The 21,350-nt window shown below is 43.7% G+C and overlaps 1 protein-coding gene across 2 annotated transcripts in view; it reads right to left on the bottom strand.

The window, feature by feature from the left end:
* Window positions 1–21,350, bottom strand: part of TNFRSF14 (TNF receptor superfamily member 14) — a 47,518-nt gene that overhangs the window by 25,570 nt on the left and 598 nt on the right. For both annotated transcript variants that reach the window (XM_075604880.1, XM_075604879.1), the window contains exon 2: window positions 9,103–9,199. In XM_075604880.1, the coding sequence (XP_075460995.1) occupies window positions 9,103–9,199 (97 nt within the window). The remainder of the gene's footprint in view (window positions 1–9,102; window positions 9,200–21,350) is intronic.

The raw sequence follows: 21,350 nt of genomic DNA, 5'->3' as shown, positions 1-21,350 counted from the left end.
GAACATTTATTAATTGAATATACTAGTAAAAACAATACTGAAGGAAAATATGAATTACAATACTCTTAAATAAAACAGGACCTTGATAAATACAAGTTTAACGTACGTTGACTTCAAAGCACACTCCTGGCAACACTTTTGTTTGCGTTTCTATTTTTATAGGTTTGGAGCAGAACCATGTTGATTTCAGCTCCGGGGACCCCTGCTTCACAAAATACTTACCTCTAAGAGGGCGCTTCCAGTAGGAGATCTAAAAGTCAAGCCTCCTACAGGCCAATAGGAAGCCACAATGTCTTCCCTTGTGACTTCCTTTTGGTCTACGTCATGTGGCAGCTTTAAACTGCACAGAGATACCGGCAGCACCTACGGAGGTGTCGCTAGGAGTAATGCACAGAAGTAACCTCAATACAATGTTGCACATTTGTGTCAACTTCCGTACATCTGCTTATGCATATGCATGGCAGCAGTAAAATGGAATTAAGTATGGAAATATATATATATATATATAATATATATATATATATAAACGAAAATAAGTTAGTAAATAAACAAATAAATAGAGAAAACAGCAAATTAGGAAATATACCTGGCCAGGGTTCACTTTCTTTCTTTAGAAGAGAGGGAGAGAGAGAGAGAGAGAGAGAGAGAGAGAGAGAGAGAGAGAGAGAGAGAGAGAGAGAGAGAGAGAGAGAGAGAGAGAGAGAGAGAGAGAGAGAGAGAGAGAGAGAGAGAGAGGAAGAGAGAGAGAGAGAGAGGAAGAGAGAGAGAGAGAGAGGAAGAGAGAGAGAGAGAGAGGAAGAGAGAGAGAGAGAGGAAGAGAGAGAGAGAGAGAGGAAGAGAGAGAGGAAGAGAGAGAGAGAGAGAGGAAGAGAGAGAGAGAGAGAGAGAGGAAGAGAGAGAGAGAGAGAGGAAGAGAGAGAGAGAGAGAGGAAGATAGAGAGAGAGAGAGGAAGAGAGAGAGAGAGAGAGAGAGGAAGAGAGAGAGAGAGAGAGGAAGAGAGAGAGAGAGAGAGAGAGAGGGAGAGAGAGAGAGGGAGAGAGAGAGAGAGAGAGAGAGAGAGAGAGAGAGACCAGATTCAAAGGCAGAAATATGTATTAAAGGACACACAAACATACATAACTTATTCACATGTAAGTTCCTATTGGTCGACAACTCGCAGCACCCGGATGCAAAAGCTCAACAGCTGATCAGCCTCTGAGAGCGTCCTGCGTGCAGCCGCCTGCACCAACGCCAAAATGGGGATAACCTCACTTGTACCCCCAAGCGCCAGTCTACTTCCAGCTACCTAGGGTCAGGAGGTTCCACCGTCAATGTGCTTGATACCGTAATAGTAGTGACGACCTCAACCGATTTTGCACGAGAAGTGCTTCATCAGGGGGGATGTCACTAGTGTGGGGGCTCTGATATTTATACCCCTCCCTTGGATCTATTCATCCCAATTTCCAAAAGTTGTGGCCAATTCCAACTTAATTTCATTACATATTCCAAAAAGGACTGCAAGGACTGCATCACTATGGTTACTGCAAAAAGGCTGTTCAAACAGAACATACACAGCTGCAACGTCAATTACACAAATTATTACAGGGGTTAATACATTTTAAAAGGTGTTGTAAGTAATACAGCTCCTATTCCCCCAGATAATAGTAATAATTTACACTTTTAATTTATACTGTATAATATTTATAATCCACCAGTGGCTCTCTCCTACTGGCACTCCTTTCCTCTCAGTGAAGAGAAGGGAAGCAGGCACACGGGCTTATGCAGAAGAATATTTAATGTGCCAAAAAGAAATCCAACGTTTCGGCAGAGTCTCACTTCCTTTATCAAGGAGAGGGCGACAAAATACACCAACGAATGCCACTATATATACCTAATGGGTACTCAACCCTCCATAATCCCTGCTGCCATTCTCCAGGGTGTCGATGCCCACAAGGTGGCATCAGAACGTCAGCGCAACGTGGCGTGATGACGTCAAGGAAAAGATAGTTGTCCTAGGAATGCATGTCATGTAAGGGGTGGCCCTTCTCCTGGCAGCCGAAGCACCCCCGGTGACGTCAGCGTGCCCTCACAACGTGATACGATGACGTCAGATGTTCTGGAGGGGGTGGTCCCCGGGCAGATGACTCACCGTATATGCTGTGGATAGGACAAACTGCGAAAGCAACCCAGGAGTTTTTTAAGGCAAAGAAGTGGAATATTCTGCAATGGCCGAGTCAATCACCTGATCACAACCCGATCAAGCATGCATTTCACTTGCTGAAGACAAAACTTAAGGCAGAAAGACCCACGAACAAACAACAACTGAAGACAGCTGCAGTAAAGGCCTGGCAAAGCATCACAAAGGAGGAAACCCAGCGTTTGGTGATGTCCATGCATTCCAGACTTCAAGCAGTCATTGCCTGCAAAGGATTCTCGACAAAGTATTAAAAATGAACATTTTATTTATGATTGTGTTCATTTGTCCAATTACATTTGAGCCCCTGAAATCATACGATATTTTTGTTCAACCCCTTGAATTAAAGCTGAAAGTCTGCACTTCTATTGCATCTCGGTTGTTTCATTTCAAATCCATTGTGGTGGCGTACAGAGCCAAAATGATGAAAATTGTGTCAGTGTCCAATTATTTCCGGACCTAACTGTATATATGACAAATACATGCATAGTGACAATAATAAATGAGAGTCTGTAAACGTGCTAGCAACTATATATCTGTTTATAAAAATGCATAGAAATACTACAAGGATACTGAGTCTCTATCAAAGGCAAGTATAATTATCCAGTGAGGAGCATCGTAATCCAGAGAGAGTCACAGGAGTCCAAGATGAGGCACATAAAGGTCTATAAAGTACATCAGCTACCTCCTGTTGAGAAAACATTTAAAATTCTGTTGTTCATTCAGGCCCCTGCCGTTGCTTGTCTGTAGTGTATGAATCCAGTATGCTTCACGCCTTAGTAGAAAACTTTCTCTGTCAGGAAACTTATGTCTGGGTACTACATATCCTATCCCCATCAATCTAAGGGATGCTGTATTGTGTCTGTGTTCAATACAATGTTGTGTTCAATACAATGTTGAATCAGTACAGTAGGGTCAGTGCCCTTGCGAATCATGCTTTTATGCTCAATGAATCTCACCTTAAGCATACGAGTTGTCTTGCCTACATAGATGAGACCGCACAGGCACTTAATAATGTATACCACAAATGCTGATCTACAAGTCATACGGTTTTTAATTTTAATCTCCTTGCCACTATGAGGATGACAGAAAACGTCCTTGGTAATAAAGCTGTTGCACACAGAGGAGTTCATACATTAGAAATTACCCGGTTTACCACCCTTTTAGAAATGGGGTTTTTGATAATTGTCTCTATTGTCAGCGTGTATCAAATTATCTGACAAGTTCCTGCCTCTCCTATAGGCGACCAACGGGGGTACACGACATGTTTCAGATAACACATAATCATTTTGTAGGAGGTGCCAATGTTTTATAATGGTGGATCTAACGAATCTGCTTGCCTGATTGAATGTGGTAGTAAATACGGGTCTTTTCTCATCCTTAATTACCGTATTAGGATCAACGTTTTTTTCAAAGGCTGCATCAAGTACAGCCGGGGGATATCCCCTTGTTGTGAATCTTTGTGTGGACAGGCACTGAGAATCTACTTCTTTTATTCTTTGATTATCTGCAAAATCTCCCTTCCCCAGTACGGCTCACTAATGTCTGGAGTAGACAGAAACTATCTTTCCTAGACGTCCTGATTTCTCAAGAAAATGGTGTAAGGAAGCAGGGTTCTCACACCCACTCCTTACCTGTGTTGGGGACTGCTCCTGTTCCCTCTTCCTCCTCTCAGCGTTACCCCCTCTGCTGCCAGGCTCCGTGTCAGCCGAAGTTCACACACGCTTCCGCTATCTTGGCCGGGACGCGTGCGGGACGGTTTTACACTGCGCGCGCTCCCGGCCATAATTTATTCACTGCATAGGCAGTTCAGTCACGCCCCTGGCACTCGCTCCAGCCCTATTCATGCCCCAATGCTTCCCAGCTGATGCTGCTTCAAGATCACAGTGTGCACCTCTCAGCTCATGCTCCACGGCACACCTTTGCTCCACCTACCTCTCTGATTGGCTCTCCCACCTTTATTACCCCAGTCCTTCCCTGGAGTCTGCAAAGCCTCAGCTTACCTGGTGTGGATTCTGTCTTGTCTGTGTTTGTGCTTCTTAGGTTTTGACCCGGCTTGGCTTACGACTCTTCTCCTGGCTCTCGACACCGGCATCCTCATCACTACTCTGTTTCTCTCCTCCTTCGACCTCGGCATGGCCTTCTACTATCCGGACCTCTCCTCTTCTCGACCCTCGGCTTTGGCACCCACTACGAGTACTCTCTCTCCGGATATGACAGGTACCACTTATACCATACTAAGTCTCCTGGCCTGTCTACGCAAACTACCACACTCCGGACACGCTTACTCTGCTGCAGGTACGTGTTACTAACATCCCACCTCAGTACAAGGATGGGTCTGGTCTGCGGGCAGCACTACCATGACATTATGCAGAGCCCAACCGACGCAGACCAGACCGACACAGATCAGCCCACGCTAGATCAAATCCTGTCGGCCCTGATTCTACAGAATACAACCATGTCTACTCAAATCACCGAATTGACCCAACAGATAACCACTCTCTCTCTCCGGGAGCCTCCTCCTAGTGCTGCTCCACCGTTCCAGCCATAACCTGCGGGTGCTGCCGCTCCGGAGCCCAAGATTCCCGCGCCTTACCCCTATGATGGAGACCCTCAGGCCTGCCGTGGTTTCCTCAACCAGTGCGAGATCCAGTTTGAGATGGCCCCCCTGCAGTTCTTTTCAGGTCGTAAGAAGGTAGCTTATGTATATTCTCTTTTGACTTGTAATGCTTTGGCATGGGCTTCCTCGATCTGGGAGTTATGTCATGAAATAACCCAAAATTATTCCCGCTTCAGACAAGAGTTCCAACAGGTGTTCGACACTCCCACACGCCAGGACACGGCTTCCTCCTCTCTTCTTCATTTATCACAGGGACGCTGCTCGCCAGATATGCCCTGGAATTTCGGACCCTAGCGGAGGAGACACGTTGGAACGACGAGGCACTCATTGCCGTCTTCTGCAAGGCTTAACAGATTCCGTGAAGGATGAACTTGCCGCTCAACCCAGGCCAGGAGTATAAGAGGAATTCATTTCTCAAGCTACTCGAGTAGATCAACGCCCCCAGGAACGTCGCTTAGAACATCAACGACCTCGCTTTGTACCATTTTTCGCCCCTTTTCCTAGGATCCCTTCAGCTCCCAGACCGTCTTCTTCCGTGTTACCAGCGTTGGAACCACCCAAACCCATGCAATTAGGGGTCCAACAGACGCGTTCCCCGATACCGCAGGAAGCAAGGGCTCTGTTACTACTGTGGATCTCCGGAACACCTAATCAGGAGTTGTCCTCTCTGTCCGGGAAACAACCACACTCAGTGAGTAGAAAGGGGCTCTCCCAGGGTGCTATCTGTCCTCGTCCCCTTCCCAAAGAGGGCCTTCCCAAGAAACTTAGGATTCCAGTTTCACTCTCGGGGCCCACTTTCCACACTTCTACTTCTGCCTTCATTGACTCCGGAGCAGGAGGGAACTTTGTGGACCAAAACTTCTCTGAACTTAATAACATTCCACTTACCAGGAAGAAAGTTCCCATCGGATTAGAGGGAATCAACGGCCGCCCCTTGAACCCTGCATTCATCTCCCTAGAGACGGTTCCCCTCACCATGTCTTCGCTCGGCAGTCACACGGAGACCCTTACCTTGGACATCATTCATTCTCCTGGGACTCCAGTTACCCTAGGTTTACCTTGGTTACAACAGCACAACCCCTGTATTGACTGGAGGTCACGCTCGCCTATCCAATGGAGATCAAGGTCGAAGGAGCCAAATACGCCAGTTACTACCTCTCCTACACTCCACGCAGGAGTCTCGGTGCCACCTCTCTTGAGACCAGGCCTTCCAGAGCCATACTCCGACTTCTTGGACGTCTTCAACAAGACACAATCCGAAGTGCTGCCACCCCACAGGCCTTACGACTGTCCTATCGACCTAATTCCAGGTGCTGTACTCCCCAAGTCCAAATCGTATCCTCTCTCTCTCCCTGAGACTAAAGCTATGGACGAGCACATATGCGAGAACCTCAAGAAGGGTTTTATACGAAACTCCTCTTCTCCCGCTGGGGCCAGGTTCTTTTTCGTCAAAAAGAAGGACAATACAATTAGACTCTGCATAGACTACCGGGGCCTCAATCGGATCTGATTAGTTTTACTGTTCACTTTTTTATTGGTTCTTTTTATTATTTGTACTTCGTTTCCCTGCACTTGGTTTTCTTTGTAAGGGCTCTCACCCCAGCATGACACTGCAGGGTTCCCATGGCAACCGGCTGTCCTATCCACAGCATATACGATGTGTCATCTGCCCGGGCACCGCCCCCTCCAGAACGTCTGACATCATCACGTCACGTCGTGAGGGTACGCTGACGTCACCGGGGGTGCTTCAGCTGCCAGGAGAAGGTCCACCCCTTACATAACATGCATTCCTAGGACAACCATCTTTGCCTATTGCAGGTGTAGAAAAAAAGGGGGATGAACCCCAAATGTCCTGTGCTCTAACAAGTGTAATAGACTGTTTGTAAGCATGCAACCTCTATATGTATAGAAAAGTTTTAAGGCAATGATGCTGCAGAATAACCCATGAAATGAATAATATCAATTGAAGGGGGGGTGTTGAATAACAGACTGACCCGGGTGGGGGGCTGATAAGCAGAAAATAGATACAGGCAAGAGGGGAAGCCACGTTAGAAGCCTCCCTCATGAACTCACGGCAGTCTAAATCCGCTGCCCTTACCCGACCCGATCTCCTTACCGCCCATCTTGTACACCTGTCCCCGCTTCATGAACACTCCACGCAATGTATGGTGTATGGTGTCGTCTCACTGCTTCTCCAGGACAGGTCCCAGCCGTCTGTGCCCGTCTTGCACACCTTTCACTGCTCCACGGGTCCTCCGCGAGGTGTATGGCGTTGTCTCACGCCTCTCTGGGCAGGTCCCAGCAAGCCGTGTGCTCCGACGCTGCTTACGCTTGGGGGGCGGACGCCAGACGCTGGAAGGGATACACGGCTCCCTAAGCAGCAGGATCGCCAGCGTGCTCCAGCCAGATAGTAGAAATGGTAGAAATGGATTGAAGGCGGTCACTGCATAATGGAACTCAGCCAGGGAAAGATTAAAATTAGCTTTATTTCACGATGCTGCACATTACAGAGAGAACATCTCTGACGCGTCAGATATGTTCTCTCTGTAATGTGCAGCATCGTGAAATAAAGCTGATTTTAATCTTTCCCTGGCTAAGTTCCATTATGCAGTGACCGCCTTCAATCCATTTCTACCATTTGCCTATTGCAGCCATGAAAGAGGGAGTCTGCAACCGGGTGCCCACCCATCCCCCTCCCCTCCCCGGTGTCGCATGACGTCATCACGCCACGTCACGCTGATGTTACATTGTGGGCGTCGACATCCTGGAGAATGGCAGCAGGGATCATGGGGGGGTGAGTAGCCATTAGCTATATATAGTGGCATTCATTGGTGTATTTGGTAGCCCTCTCCTTGATAAAGGCAGTGAGACTCTGCCGAAAAGTTGGATTTCTTTGTGGCACATTAAATGTTCTTCTGCATAAGCCCGTGTGCCTGCTTCCCTTCTCTTCACTGAACTTCCCTGGGATGTCTTGACCTCCCTGGACCCAGTGCACTGGCAGATAAGTACCCCCCTCCAGCACCATATTGCAGTGTGTATGTACTCCTCTCTATGACTCCTTTTCCCTCACCAGTGGGCTCTGTGTCCAACTGCCCATCATGTTCTTTCCTCCTGTCTCAATGGATCCCACTCACGACACCCGCTATCGTCAGGCTGCCCTGACAACCAGCATCTGTTATCCCTCTTGCTGCCCCTGACAACCATCATCTGTTATCCCACAGCTTCATCTCTATGTCAGGGTTGCTCAACTACAGTCCTCAAGACCACCCCAACAGTTCAGGTTTTCAGGATATCCCTGCTTCAGCACGTGGCTCAATCCAAGGGATATCATGAAAACCTGATCTGTTGGAGGGGGTTGGGGGGGGGGAGGTTGAGGACTGGATTTGAGGACCCCTGTGTTAAACCTTGATAGGAAAACTTTATTCTCATTTACCCAATTACTCATTTATTTGCATATTTTCGAGTGACACATTATTTTAAATCCTTAATAAATACTTTTAATGGCTCCTCGGACCTAATCCTCTCATTTCTGCATGAAACCATGCCTTAGATCAGGTAAAGTACATGATTTTGAAGCAAGCAGGAATAATAGGCACTGCTATAGTTGTTATAATTTAACTTTTTATCAACTTATTAGCCAGAAGTAGTCTGGGCAGGAGTGTTGAATGCTGTAGTAGGATACCGGTTACCAGAAACCGTTAAAAACTGTAGAAAATTAGCACTTAAACCCGACCTTCTCTTAAATCGGCAATCCCACAAGGGTTTCTTTACAGTTGAACCATGCTTTTTCTGGTCGGTGGACCCCAAGATACTACCTGTTTTTCAAGAGGGATTTAAATTGGTAGTGGAATGTAAGGCGGCGGTTGCAATTAGGTAGTAAAAAGAAGAGAGGCCGGCCAAGGAGAAACTAATGGCAAAGCTAAGCACAAGGAGTTTGCCCTCACATAGATCAATAAAGACCAATAAGACCATAACGCATGCTAGCAAAACAAGCCAACTCTGACGGAACTGGTGATAAAGATGCTATTCAGCAGAAGAACAGCCAATTGATCTGTGAAGAAGACAATTCTGACTGATGGTTAATCTCTTTATTTCTATTTTGTACATGTTGGTATGTAGGATTAGTATTTTTAGAGTAGTTCAATAGTTATTCTAGTCTTCTGATCACATTGCAAATGTGTTTGATAACCAGACACTACATATAATAACTCACTTTAATGTACATGTGACTAATGTGACATTGATAAATTACTGCCTATGTTACTGTATTTAGAGCTGAACGTGTCACATACTGTGTACTTCACCTACCAGGTGGGCACATGGGACAGCATTCGTTGTTTATTTCATATTCTCCTGCGTCACACTTTAAAGATTGCATGGTAACAACTTTCGCAAATAAGATTATCTGTAAAGAACAATTAAAGAAATTAAGAAAACAAGTCAAGGAGTCCAGTATTGTACAAGCAATTTTCCAACCCTCCATTTATTTATTTTTTTAGCAGTTGAATTATTAATAAAATATACAGTATGTCACTGGTGGTTTTTTTTGTTTGACTTCCTCTGAATCAATAAGTAAGTATAGATATAGGATAAAGTATCTGTTGTCTTAAACTTGATGGGGGGAGAAGGAACAGCTCAATGAGTAAAGACGATATATATACAGTTGTGTGAAAAAGAAAGTACACCCTCTTTGAATTCTATGGTTTTACATATCAGGACATAATAACAATCATCTGTTCCTTAGCAGGTCTAACAATTAGATAAATACAACCTCAGATGAATAACAACACATGACATATTACACCGTGACATGATTTATTTAACAAAAATAAAGCCAAAATGGAGAAGCCATGTGTGAAAAACTAAGTATACCTTATGATTCAATAGCTTGTAGAACCACCTTTAGCAGCAATAACTTGAAGTAATAGTTTTCTGTATGACTTTATCAGTCTCTCACATCGTTGTGGAGGAATTTTGGCCGACTCTTCTTTACAACGTTTCTTCAGTTCATTGAGGTTTGTGGGCATTTGTTTATGCACAGCTCTCTTAAGGTCCAGCCACAGCATTTCAAACAGGTTGAGGTCTGGACTTTGACTCGGCCATTGCAACGCCATTGCAACGCCTTGATTCTTTTCTTTTTCAGCCATTCTGTTGTAGATTTGCTGGTGTGCTTGGGATCATTGTCCTGTTGCATGACTCAATTTCGGCCAAGCTTTAGCTGTCAGACAGCTGGCCTCACATTTGACTGTAGAATACTTTGGTATACAGAGGAGTTCATGGTCGACTCAATGACTGCAAGGTTCCCAGGTCCTGTGGCTGCAAAACAAGCCCAAATCATTACCCCTCCACCACCGTGCTTGACAGTTGGTATGAGGTGTTTGTGCTGATATGCTGTGTTTGGTTTTCGCCAAACGTGGCGCTGTGCATTATGGCCAAACATCTCCACTTTGGTCTCGTCTGTCCAAAGGACATTGTTCCAGAAGTCTTGTGGTTTGTTCAGATGCAACTTTGCAAACCTAAGCCGTGCTGCCATGTCCTTTTTAGAGAGAAGAGGCTTTCTCCTGGGAACCCTTCCAAACAAACCATATTTGTTCAGTCTTTTTCTAATTGTACTGTCATGAACTTTAACATTTAAATGCTAACTGAGGCCTGTAGAGTCTGAGATGTAACTCTTGTTTTTTTTTTTTGCAATTTCTCTGAGCATTGCAGTGTCTGACCTTGGGGTGAATTTGCTTGGACGTCCACTTCTGGGAAGATTGGCTACTGTCTTGAATGTTTTCCACTTTTGAATAATCTTTCTCACTGTAGAATGATGGACTTTAAATTGTTTGGAAATGGCCTTATAATCCTTCCCAGATTGATGGGCAGCAACAATTGCTTCTCTAAGATCATTGCTGATGTCTTTCCTCCTTGGCATTGTGTTTACAAACACCTGAATGCTCCAGACCAGCAAACTGCTAAAACTTCGGCTTTTATAGAGGTGGTCACACTTGCTGATGATCAATTAATCAAGGGCATTTGATTAGCAGCACCTGTCTGCTACTTAGCATCTTAATTCCTATGGAAGCAGTAAGGGTGTTCTTAGTTTTTCACACACAGCTTCTCCATTTTGGCTTTATTTTTGTTGAATAAATCATGACACGGTGTAATATGTCATGTGTGTTGTTGTTCATCTGAGGTTGTATTGATCTAATTTTAAGACCTGCTAAGGAACAGATGATTGTTATTATGTCCTGATTTTCACACAACTATATACAGTATATATATATGTGTGTATGTGTGTGTGTGTGTGTGTGTGTATATATATATATATATATATATATATATATATATATATATATATATATATGTGTGTGTGTGTGTGTGTGTGTGTGTGTGTTGTGACAAACGCCCCTCTTTTGTAGTGCTGACGTCTGTCTGGGTTCTTCCCGACACAGTCTTCTAGGGTTAATTATACAACAAACAGGATCATGCAAAGTATTGTGCTGCTTAACTCAGGCTTCTGCCTGCTTTATTTTCATCCAATTAAGGTACTGCAGCTTTAACATGTGTAGGTTAGAGGTACTCAGATACTTTCATTCAGCAGTTCACACATTTCAGTGTTACAATATTTCCCACTCTGTTATTTCAAGAAATAAAACCAAAATCATACAAGCAAATCCTATCCCTTTCAGGGATCTAACTACACATCAGAATCAGTCTCTCTAACAGCTGCTGGCCAACTAAACTGGTTCCCCAGCTTAAAACAATGCTCTCTCATTTAGGGACACAAGATACAGCACAGTCTTTTAGCAACAGCAGTAATCATTTGTTTTGTCTTATCTGTTCGTGGGGTCCAGGCAAATCCTCTGGTACTGTCATACGTGGAGAGGCCGTCAACCTCGATACTGGATGCAGGAGAGTAGCGACACCCCCAGCCCCCAGGCTCCAAGGAGAGAGAGTGAAATGCAAAACCTCCCTGCTCTAAATACCTGTGCATGTGATTAGAAGAGCAGGTGAAGGAGAACTAGAGCCATTGTAATCTGTGGTCTGGATTTTCCATCCAGCTGCCTGAGTTAATGGGAAGCTGTGGAACGGATCATTAACTATTCCTGCACTTTCTGCTCTAAAATGGGGCAGAAAGCTGCCTAACATCTTTGGACTATGTCACATATCCCCCTCCCCAGCTCACACCTACTGGGGTGAGCGGCCATGGACCTCACTGGGGTGAGCGTCCTACCTGGAATACTTGAGCTAACTCCTCAGTACAACATTAAGTATTCACATGACACGAATATTAACTTTTTTTTTTTCCCACGGCAATTATGGACAATAGTTTTTGTCATAAGAGACTATACTTCGCAAACATATTTTGTTGCTCTATATTAGGGAACTATTTTGAAAAATAAATGTCTAGCACACATTCTTACAACCCAGGATATGCTAAATATATTCAGAAAGCCAGACAATTTCTATTACCTCCCTGGGTTTTTCTACTCTAGAAAATGAATCTCATATATTTACCAACAAAAAGGGCCTTCAACCCTGTATATTAATTTGTAGTTTAGCTACATTTTCAACACAGAGAACCAATATAACATTGTAATATTGACAAAATGCTTATTCTAGAGGCCTAATATACCTTAACTACAATAGCTTATTTGCATAGTTAAGTGTCCGTGACATAGTCCACACGTGTAATAACAAAAAAAAATATCGGTCAATCCCCAAACACATTTTTTTTTTCTCTTTGACTTCCAGTCCATTACGTTTCCTGACTTTATTTCATAGGCTGCTGCAACCTGCAAATGACTGGACTGTTTCTTTAGCTTCTGACGGAACTCTGGGGCCGGATAGTCTTTGTCTTTATATTGTGGCCCAGAGTGGCGAGATCCGGAAAAATTCAAGGCCAGCGTTGACCTTCGTCGCTTTTGCTATGCAACCTTTGAACCTTTATGGTACTTCTTACTGCCATGTATTTTCTCACGACCATCACTCTCAGAGATTTGGGATTTCCCCTCTGGGGCAATTATATGGTACTTAGAAGATGAAGCACTGATTACCTTGATGGGGCTCTCACTAACTCCGGCTGTACCCTGTGGCATTTTACCTTTGCAGCCAGCAGGCATGTAGTCTTGGGCCTCTCTTTCCTGAGGCCTACATTTATTCAGGCGGAAGTACCGCTGGATAACCAGTGACGCATTTCTCAGGGTTTGATAGCGAATCCTGTTCTGTGTCATCCTAGTCAGAGACTGGATCTTTATAGTTGCTCCTTTCATAATGAGGAACCTGTTTCGTACCATGCGGGCACGGTAGAATGATTGAAGAACACAGGCTGCTTTATTCCGGCGATTAAACTGACGAATTTTCATCCCTCTGTAGGCAGCCTGTAGGATGATAGTTGCGGCGCGTTTACGCCGATAATTTTCTCTTTCCCTTCTTCCTTGGATAAGAGCTTTGCAGTGCTTCTGAATTATTTTAATGCTTTTCTCCTTTTTCAAAACGTTAAGTTCCTCCCCGAGAGAATTCTGTTTTGTGCATACATGTCGCAATTCTGTTCTCAGAGCGTCCATTTCTTCCTGGTGCTGGCTCTGAGTGTGCATCAATGCATTCTGTAGTGCTTCCTGCACTTCTAATTTTTCCTGAGTCAACTGTTTCTTTACTTTTTCTGCTTGGTCAGTCAAATCTGAATTTTCCAATTTCAGAGTCTCGTTTTCTTGCTTTACAGTCTCTAACTCAGTCAGGGCAATCTCATGGGTTTGCTTCAACATTCCCAGCTCTGTGTTCAGACCGTGGCCCTCCAGGCGTGAGTTTTGCACCTCTGTGCTGAGCGCGTGAACCTCTTGTAGAGCCTTCCCGTATTTCTGTTTTAGGATAGCAATTACGGTGTTGGCCTTTTCCAGACTAGTCGTCACCTCTTCCAGCTCACTCCGTAAGAGAGACTCTGTTTTCTTCAAAGCCTCGTACTCCTGTAAAGCTGGAAGTATACACCTCTGTAATTCGGCGTTCGATTCTCGCTCTTTCATCAATCCCTGCCGCAGGACTTCATAATCATGGCGGGCAGCTTGGAGTGCAGAAACCAAAGCCTCTTTATCCTGGTTCAAGGATTCAGCTTCCCTTTGCTCCTCCTTTTCCTTTGCCACTGTTCCCGTGACAATTCTGCTGGTCACTCCGGTATGCAGCACATCTCGGTGCCTTTCTGACGCATGTGTTGACAGCGCAGGTTCAAGTGGCTCGGTCACTTCCCCTGTGACTTGAGGAACCGTTTTCTTTTTCTTCTTCTTTCTTTTTGCTTTATTAGCTCCAGAGATATCAGTGGTACTGGGCACACACTCACTGGTATCAGCTTCCACATCTTGCTTGCACTCACAGGGCATTGCTTGCTTTTGCAGCTGTTTGTCTTTGAAAATTTTGGGACACACATCTTCCATGTGACCTACTTCATGACAGGCCCAGCATACTAAATTCATCTGTGGGTACGGCTCTCCTCCAGGGGCCACATACGAGTCGTCGTCATCATCATCGTATGGCCTGAAGGGACACTGTTTTTCAAGATTACGTGCATTGCAAAACAAACATTCCATGTCGGCCATTTTATAAACCCGGCAGAGACAATTTGCTAGCTGTAATTTCACTCACTTCAGCAACTTACATACAGCACTTGCTAGCTGCAAATTCACTCACTTCAGCAAAAAGGCATTAGCTTTACAAACAGCACTTGCTAGATGCAAAAATTTTTTTTTTTTTTTTTCTTTTTTTTTCTTCAGCAAAACATTTTGGTTTTCTGTTTGGGTTCAGGGTGCTATTGCATCCACACTTCGCACATTCTCTGTGTATGCTAGAAGCACAACTGATATACACATTGGGACAGACTTCACTCATAGCATCTGTACTTTAGTTCAGCTCGGCGGCCATTTTAAACCCCCGCATTTATTTGCAAACCCACAGACTTTTTAGTGTCGACCCGCATTCTCCACCATATGTGACAAACGCCCCTCTTTTGTAGTGCTGACGTCTGTCTGGGTTCTTCCCGACACAGTCTTCTAGGGTTAATTATACAACAAACAGGATCATGCAAAGTATTGTGCTGCTTAACTCAGGCTTCTGCCTGCTTTATTTTCATCCAATTAAGGTACTGCAGCTTTAACATGTGTAGGTTAGAGGTACTCAGATACTTTCATTCAGCAGTTCACACATTTCAGTGTTACAATATTTCCCACTCTGTTATTTCAAGAAATAAAACCAAAATCATATAAGCAAATCCTATCCCTTTCAGGGATCTAACTACACATCAGAATCAGTCTCTCTAACAGCTGCTGGCCAACTAAACTGGTTCCCCAGCTTAAAACAATGCTCTCTCATTTAGGGACACAAGATACAGCACAGTCTTTTAGCAACAGCAGTAATCATTTGTTTTGTCTTATCTGTTCGTGGGGTCCAGGCAAATCCTCTGGTACTGTCATACGTGGAGAGGCCGTCAACCTCGATACTGGATGCAGGAGAGTAGCGACACCCCCAGCCCCCAGGCTCCAAGGAGAGAGAGTGAAATGCAAAACCTCCCTGCTCTAAATACCTGTGCATGTGATTAGAAGAGCAGGTGAGGGAGAACTAGAGCCATTGTAATCTGTGGTCTGGATTTTCCATCCAGCTGCCTGAGTTAATGGGAAGCTGTGGAACGGATCATTAACTATTCCTGCACTTTCTGCTCTAAAATGGGGCAGAAAGCTGCCTAACATCTTTGGACTATGTCACAGTGTATATAGATGTATATGTATATATGTATATATATGTGTGTGTGTGTGTGTGTGTGTGTGTGTGTGTGTGTGTGTGTGTGTGTGTGTGTGTGTGTGTGTGTGTGTGTGTGTGTGTGTGTGTGTGTGTGTGTGTGTGTGTGTTTATATATACTGTATATGTATATGTGTGTGTGTGTATATATATATATATATATATATATATATATATATATATATATATATATATACGTGTGGTAACCAGGGGATCCTGATGACCAAAGAAGACAGCACACCGCAAAGATGATATCAAAAAAGTTTATTATGAAACACAGGGCCGCCAACGTTTCGGTCCTCGCAAAGGGACCTTCCTCAGGGCAGTCCGCACTGCCCTGAGGAAGGTCCCTTTGCGAGGACTGAAACGTTGGCGGCCCTGTGTTTATAATACACTTTTTTGATATCATCTTTGCGGTGTGCTGTCTTCTTTGGTCATCAGGATCCCCTGGTTACCACACGTCTATATGCTACATATGGGACAAGTATCTGCCTTCTAACCAAACCGTGAGTGCAAATCTCCATACTACTGTATGACTATATATATATATATATATATATATATATATACATATATATATATATATATATATATATATATATATATATATATATATATATATATACACACATACACACATATATATATGTGTGTGTGTGTGTGTGTATATATATATTTATATATGTAGCCCTCTTTCCTACGCTCTAGAGAGGCTACGGATACTGCACACACCTGTGGCTTCAGGAGATCTGAGCCTCCACTACCTGGGAGCCTGGGGTAACACTTATCTTAACGGCAGTGCCTCCACTTGCCCAGGATCCCCATCATGTAAGATTCCCCTGGGCAAGAACCATAGTAACACACATATGCTTTGAACTGTTTTACTGTAACGCACGAAATAACCCGTATTACTTTATCATGGCAAGAACACATCTAACACATTCATTAACTTATACTATACTTATAACGCTAGTGGCTCGGCCACTATCTTAATGAGTAATGTCTCTGTCCCGTCACCGCGTGCCCCACACCGTGTCCATGTACTGTAATTGTCTATAGGCTCAGTCCTTTGGCCACTCCACTTAGTGTCCCCAAAGAGTGTTCCCTAAGGCGGGATCAGCGCCTGTTGACCGATGTTGGTGCACTTTATTTAATTACCTTCCGGTCACTGCGGTGACCGGTGACAACTCCAAAAATAATCCGCCAATCCAGCGCAGTTGGTCTGATGTCACGATGCTCAGCAACCTGGTCTCAGATGACTGCAACAACCGCAACTCAGCACCTTTGTCCCTAGCTGTTATTCAGTAAGGGGATGATGTCGCTATCACTATAGGGCTTCCCTGCAGTCCACAACCTACGGTGACTCAGGGAAACTCTTAGGGCCCTCAGGGAAAATCTAACCTATGCAGGTGGGTCACGGACCTCCTGCACTCACAATACCTCCTTCCCTGCTCCTCCGGTGCCGTCTGGCTAGCGTGGTCTCTCCCCCACGCTTCCCTTTCCTGCCTTCTGCTAATCCAGCCTCCCCATTGGTTTCCTGGCGGCAGGTGACCTCGCTAGAGCTCCTGGGAATTGTAGTTACTGACGGAGCCTCTTCCCTATTGGTCCGTTGTTCGCCCGCTTGCACCACGCATGCGCGAGCTCTCTCTGCTATTGACGTCACACCCCGCTATTGCGCAACAACATGGCGGCGCCCTATGCCATCGGGCCGCCGCGGAACCTCAACACTCCCTCTGGAAATACGCTGCATCAAGGGAACAACTAACACATCCCTACATATATATATTGAGACAGGATTCAAATGTCGTTTGTAAAGTGTTTTTTTCTCCTCGGTCATAAAACTGTTGATCTCACAGCTGATTTACGACAGGGGTGGGCTATGTTGTTGCAATGAAGAAAATTGGACTAGATGCCTAGCAAGGGTTTATGAAAAGCAGATTTCAACAGAGGTGTGTTTGGAACAAACACGTTATATCTCTTGTTCCTGAGCCAGTGACCTCTCGGGGAGAAAACCTATGCATTTGGGTAATATAATGTATAGGGTTTTCTGTTTCTGTTTTATCCTGACATTTTGAGAAAATGTTCTGCATCTATTGTAATTGTATGTTCTTGTTATCCTTTTTTCTGTAATCCACGCACTGTATTTTTATATATATTAAACCATTTAATAAGTACTGCTTTGGGCTCTGAATAAATTGTTGCACTCTCTGGAGAGAGTATTTACATTTTCTGACACATTGGCTACAACAGTTTTTGTGTGTTAAGTGCGTGGTTTTTAAAAAAAATAATAAACAGGGACCTGAGACCCTGGCTGATATATTATTTAGTAGATTTGAGAACATAAGATGCACTCTCTGGACACTGTCATGCAAAAAATGCCTCAGGTGCACGCCCAACCCCCAATAGGCATGAATAGTAGAAAGTACAAATCTCCTATGTATGAAGAGAAGGGAACAGCACTAGAGAGGACTAATGAAAAATTACAACATTTATTGAAGACAATTGACATTTCGGTCAGTCACTTAGACCTTTGTCAAGACATTAACCCTGATTGCATATCTACGTTATGTGCTCACTTGTGTGCTGTTCGTGACAGATGGTATATTGGGATGGATTGAGTGGAGATATTGTTTATTTAAGGGACCTTTGCGAAGGTGAAAAGTGGGCCAGCTAGAGAGCTGTGTATTAACCCTTGTCCCATATGCAGGTCATGTGCTCACAGGTGTGTCGTACGTGACAATATATAATTTTTCAATCTCATCTACTTTATAACCAATGAGTGCATCTGTACATGTTCCCCAAACCTGGTTCATGCACCCCATTATTTAATGTCATACTGTTGTCAAGAGTGCATTCTGAAGTAGGTTGTGGTTGCAACAAGACACAATAAGCTTGTGGTGCAAAAGAAAACTCCATCATAAAAGGTAAAGCAAAGACAAGAACGGTATTGGGGACCAATAGAATGTAGATGTAGATGTACTCAGGGGTCTGCTGTAACTTGTTCACTAGAGGGTTTTTGTTACATTTTTATTTCCTGTATAAACACAGAATGCATTTAAATCAATTAGAATTTGTAAGAACATTTCTGAATTCAAATCAATTGGGACTGAAATGACAGCAGCACCCGGATTTAAGACACCCATCCTGTGGACTTCCAAGTTTTTTTATTTTAATTTGAATATTGTTAAAGCACAAAGTATTATTTTTCACAAATGTTGAGTAGTGATGAAAGGGGAAAAAAAGAGCCACTCACCATCACTGTGTCAGACACCGTATCACACCATAGTCATCAACAATTATGAGGAAGTCTACTTTCTTCCCTTATTTTAATTTTGGTAACCCTACTATATCATCCTTGGCCTGTCCTCTTCAAAGGTGAAGGGTGGTCACTTCTTTGCAGACGGGAGAATATGTCTGAATTTACACACAGTGACATCACAAGAAAGTGAATGGGGGCAGGGGAATTATCAAACCTGTATTTCATGTGACATAATATTTAAAGCATAAGAATAGAAAATGGTGCACACCAAAGATAAAATTAACTAAAAAATTTGTTGTGGTCAGACCCGCTTGCTCTCCATGTTGTCAGTACAATAGGAAAATAAGGGTTATACGGATGTCATTATGTACCCCCTCCCCCAAATATTGCTTTGAAGCCTTGACATTTTATTCGTTCCGGCTCTACATGGTAAAATCCTGCAAGCCCTTAAGCCTTAAGGAAGGACACTACCACACAGCAAGTCCGTCGGTGCCAGATGTCATTTCTGGGTATATGCAGAAGGGAGAAAGCATTAACCAGCCGCAGCGGTCACACGCAGCACACGCCATGACAAAAGTAGTCAATTAAGATATCTACCCAAGAGACCACCATCCCGGCCAAGCTCACCCACTGCGGTACAGATTGGTGTGCCAGCACCCCGCTAGCCCTGAGCAGAAACGCACCCACCCCCTGACGGAGGGAATTCACCTATCGTGTGAGACAGGACGAGTTTACCACTGTACTCCAGCAGCAGGAACACTTGCAAGGCAAAGTTCTTGTTTTTATTTTTTTTTTCTATGCACACACATCTTTTTTAATATTGTATGCATCACCCATTGTTCTATTGTATATGTATTGATTTTGCCAATTTTTCCAATATAAATGCATCTATATTCATGCTGTCTTGCGCCTCTCTATATATTTTTCTCTTGGAGGTATCGTTGTCATAAGGATTGGTTATCCTGAACTGAGAGGCTGCATCTAAAGGCATCAATTTGGACTGTGGGCTCATGACATAAAGACTCACATTATTTATTAATTCCATCATTTTTTATTGTTATGGGATCACTCTTTCAGCTCCTCACTTTTGGTTCATGTCATAAACAATTAGTTTTTTTTATCATTTATAATCACTTTTGCCACACTTTAAGCTATAATTTGTTGCTTTGGGGCTATTTAGAGCCATCATTTTTATTGTGTGACAGTGTCTTACCCCCATTCAAGACACATCGCCTATCAGCTCTATAATTCGCATACATTAAATCACCTTCCATCACCTATAGTGGTTAACAATAAAGTGACAGCTGACTCAATTTGCGCAACCATTTTTGTTTTTCTGTTCTTTATATTAGCCCACATCTAGAAGATCCCTTTGTTAAAAAGGTAGAAAGTTTGGTAGAGGAAAAGCACACATACTGTAGCTTGGGGGAATATATATTTGGCAGTAGTTTGGGCTAAACACAAATTTGGGGCCCGACTCAACATATTTTCACAAATTGTGATTCAAACGTAATAAATCCCAATGTTTGTGTATAATTGACTTGACGTGATTTCTATTGAATTGTGAGATAAATTTGATCCACTCCATTATATCTTTGTTTTTTATTTTTATTGTACAGTACCTTCTATTTTTTGCCACATTATTTTCTGTCAATGTCTAAAAACACAGGATCTTTGCAGAATGAAGTAAAAGACATTCCAAGTATAATGCACTCCAGGATCTAATCCCCATTTACATTTTTATTTTAAAAATGTTTTACTCATATTTATCTGCCCAAGAAATGATAAGAGAACTTTTATTCCATAGAAAATATTAAAAGCCAAAGTAGTGCCTTAAAAGCATATCTTAAAAGTGTAGATGTGTAGTGACTGTCTGCTCCGCCCCGTCGGCAGACCTGCGATTCTCCCTGTCTGTCATACTTTCAAACTTTCTCTCTTCACTCTCTAACCTCACTTTTCCATTTGAAATGTTAAGATCAGTTCTCTAAACTTCACAACATCTTGTGAGTTATGGTATACCATGGTACTGGAGCATACTTGGGAATTAGAGGTGGGCACATTTTCCATCTAAATTTGACGTGGATTAGCCACTTTGTGGAGGAGTAGTTCCAGTTTAGTAGTGTCTCCAGTTGTATATACAGTATATCCCCGCAAACCTCCCTAAATACATTAGGGAGAGATGCCTGTGCTGAAAAAAGTGCCTGAGGTACCCTGGGATATCTGCTAATAGCTACACAAAGCATATTTAAGTGAGTCACATCCCGCATTTCTGAAACAGAGTTTCATAAGAACTATATTGAGTTGCCTACAGCCTCGTCCAGGTTGGAAACAGGTGCGCCCTGCTTGACCGTGCTTTTCCTGGCCGGCTAGGTGCGCGCGCGTCTGGGGGCACGGCCCCAATGTCACGGAGCTGGTTCGCCCTCATTGGGCGAACCACTCACGTGATGCGCTTGCAAGCATCAAAATCAATTTTGCTTACTCGGCAAGCAGCAAAGCTTTGTCACGCAGGCCACTTGCATTGTCGCAACGGGTC

Source organism: Ascaphus truei, chromosome 6 (assembly GCF_040206685.1).
Source record: "Ascaphus truei isolate aAscTru1 chromosome 6, aAscTru1.hap1, whole genome shotgun sequence".
Taxonomy (NCBI): Eukaryota; Metazoa; Chordata; class Amphibia; order Anura; family Ascaphidae; genus Ascaphus; species Ascaphus truei.
This window is presented reverse-complemented; position numbering and strand designations above follow the sequence as displayed.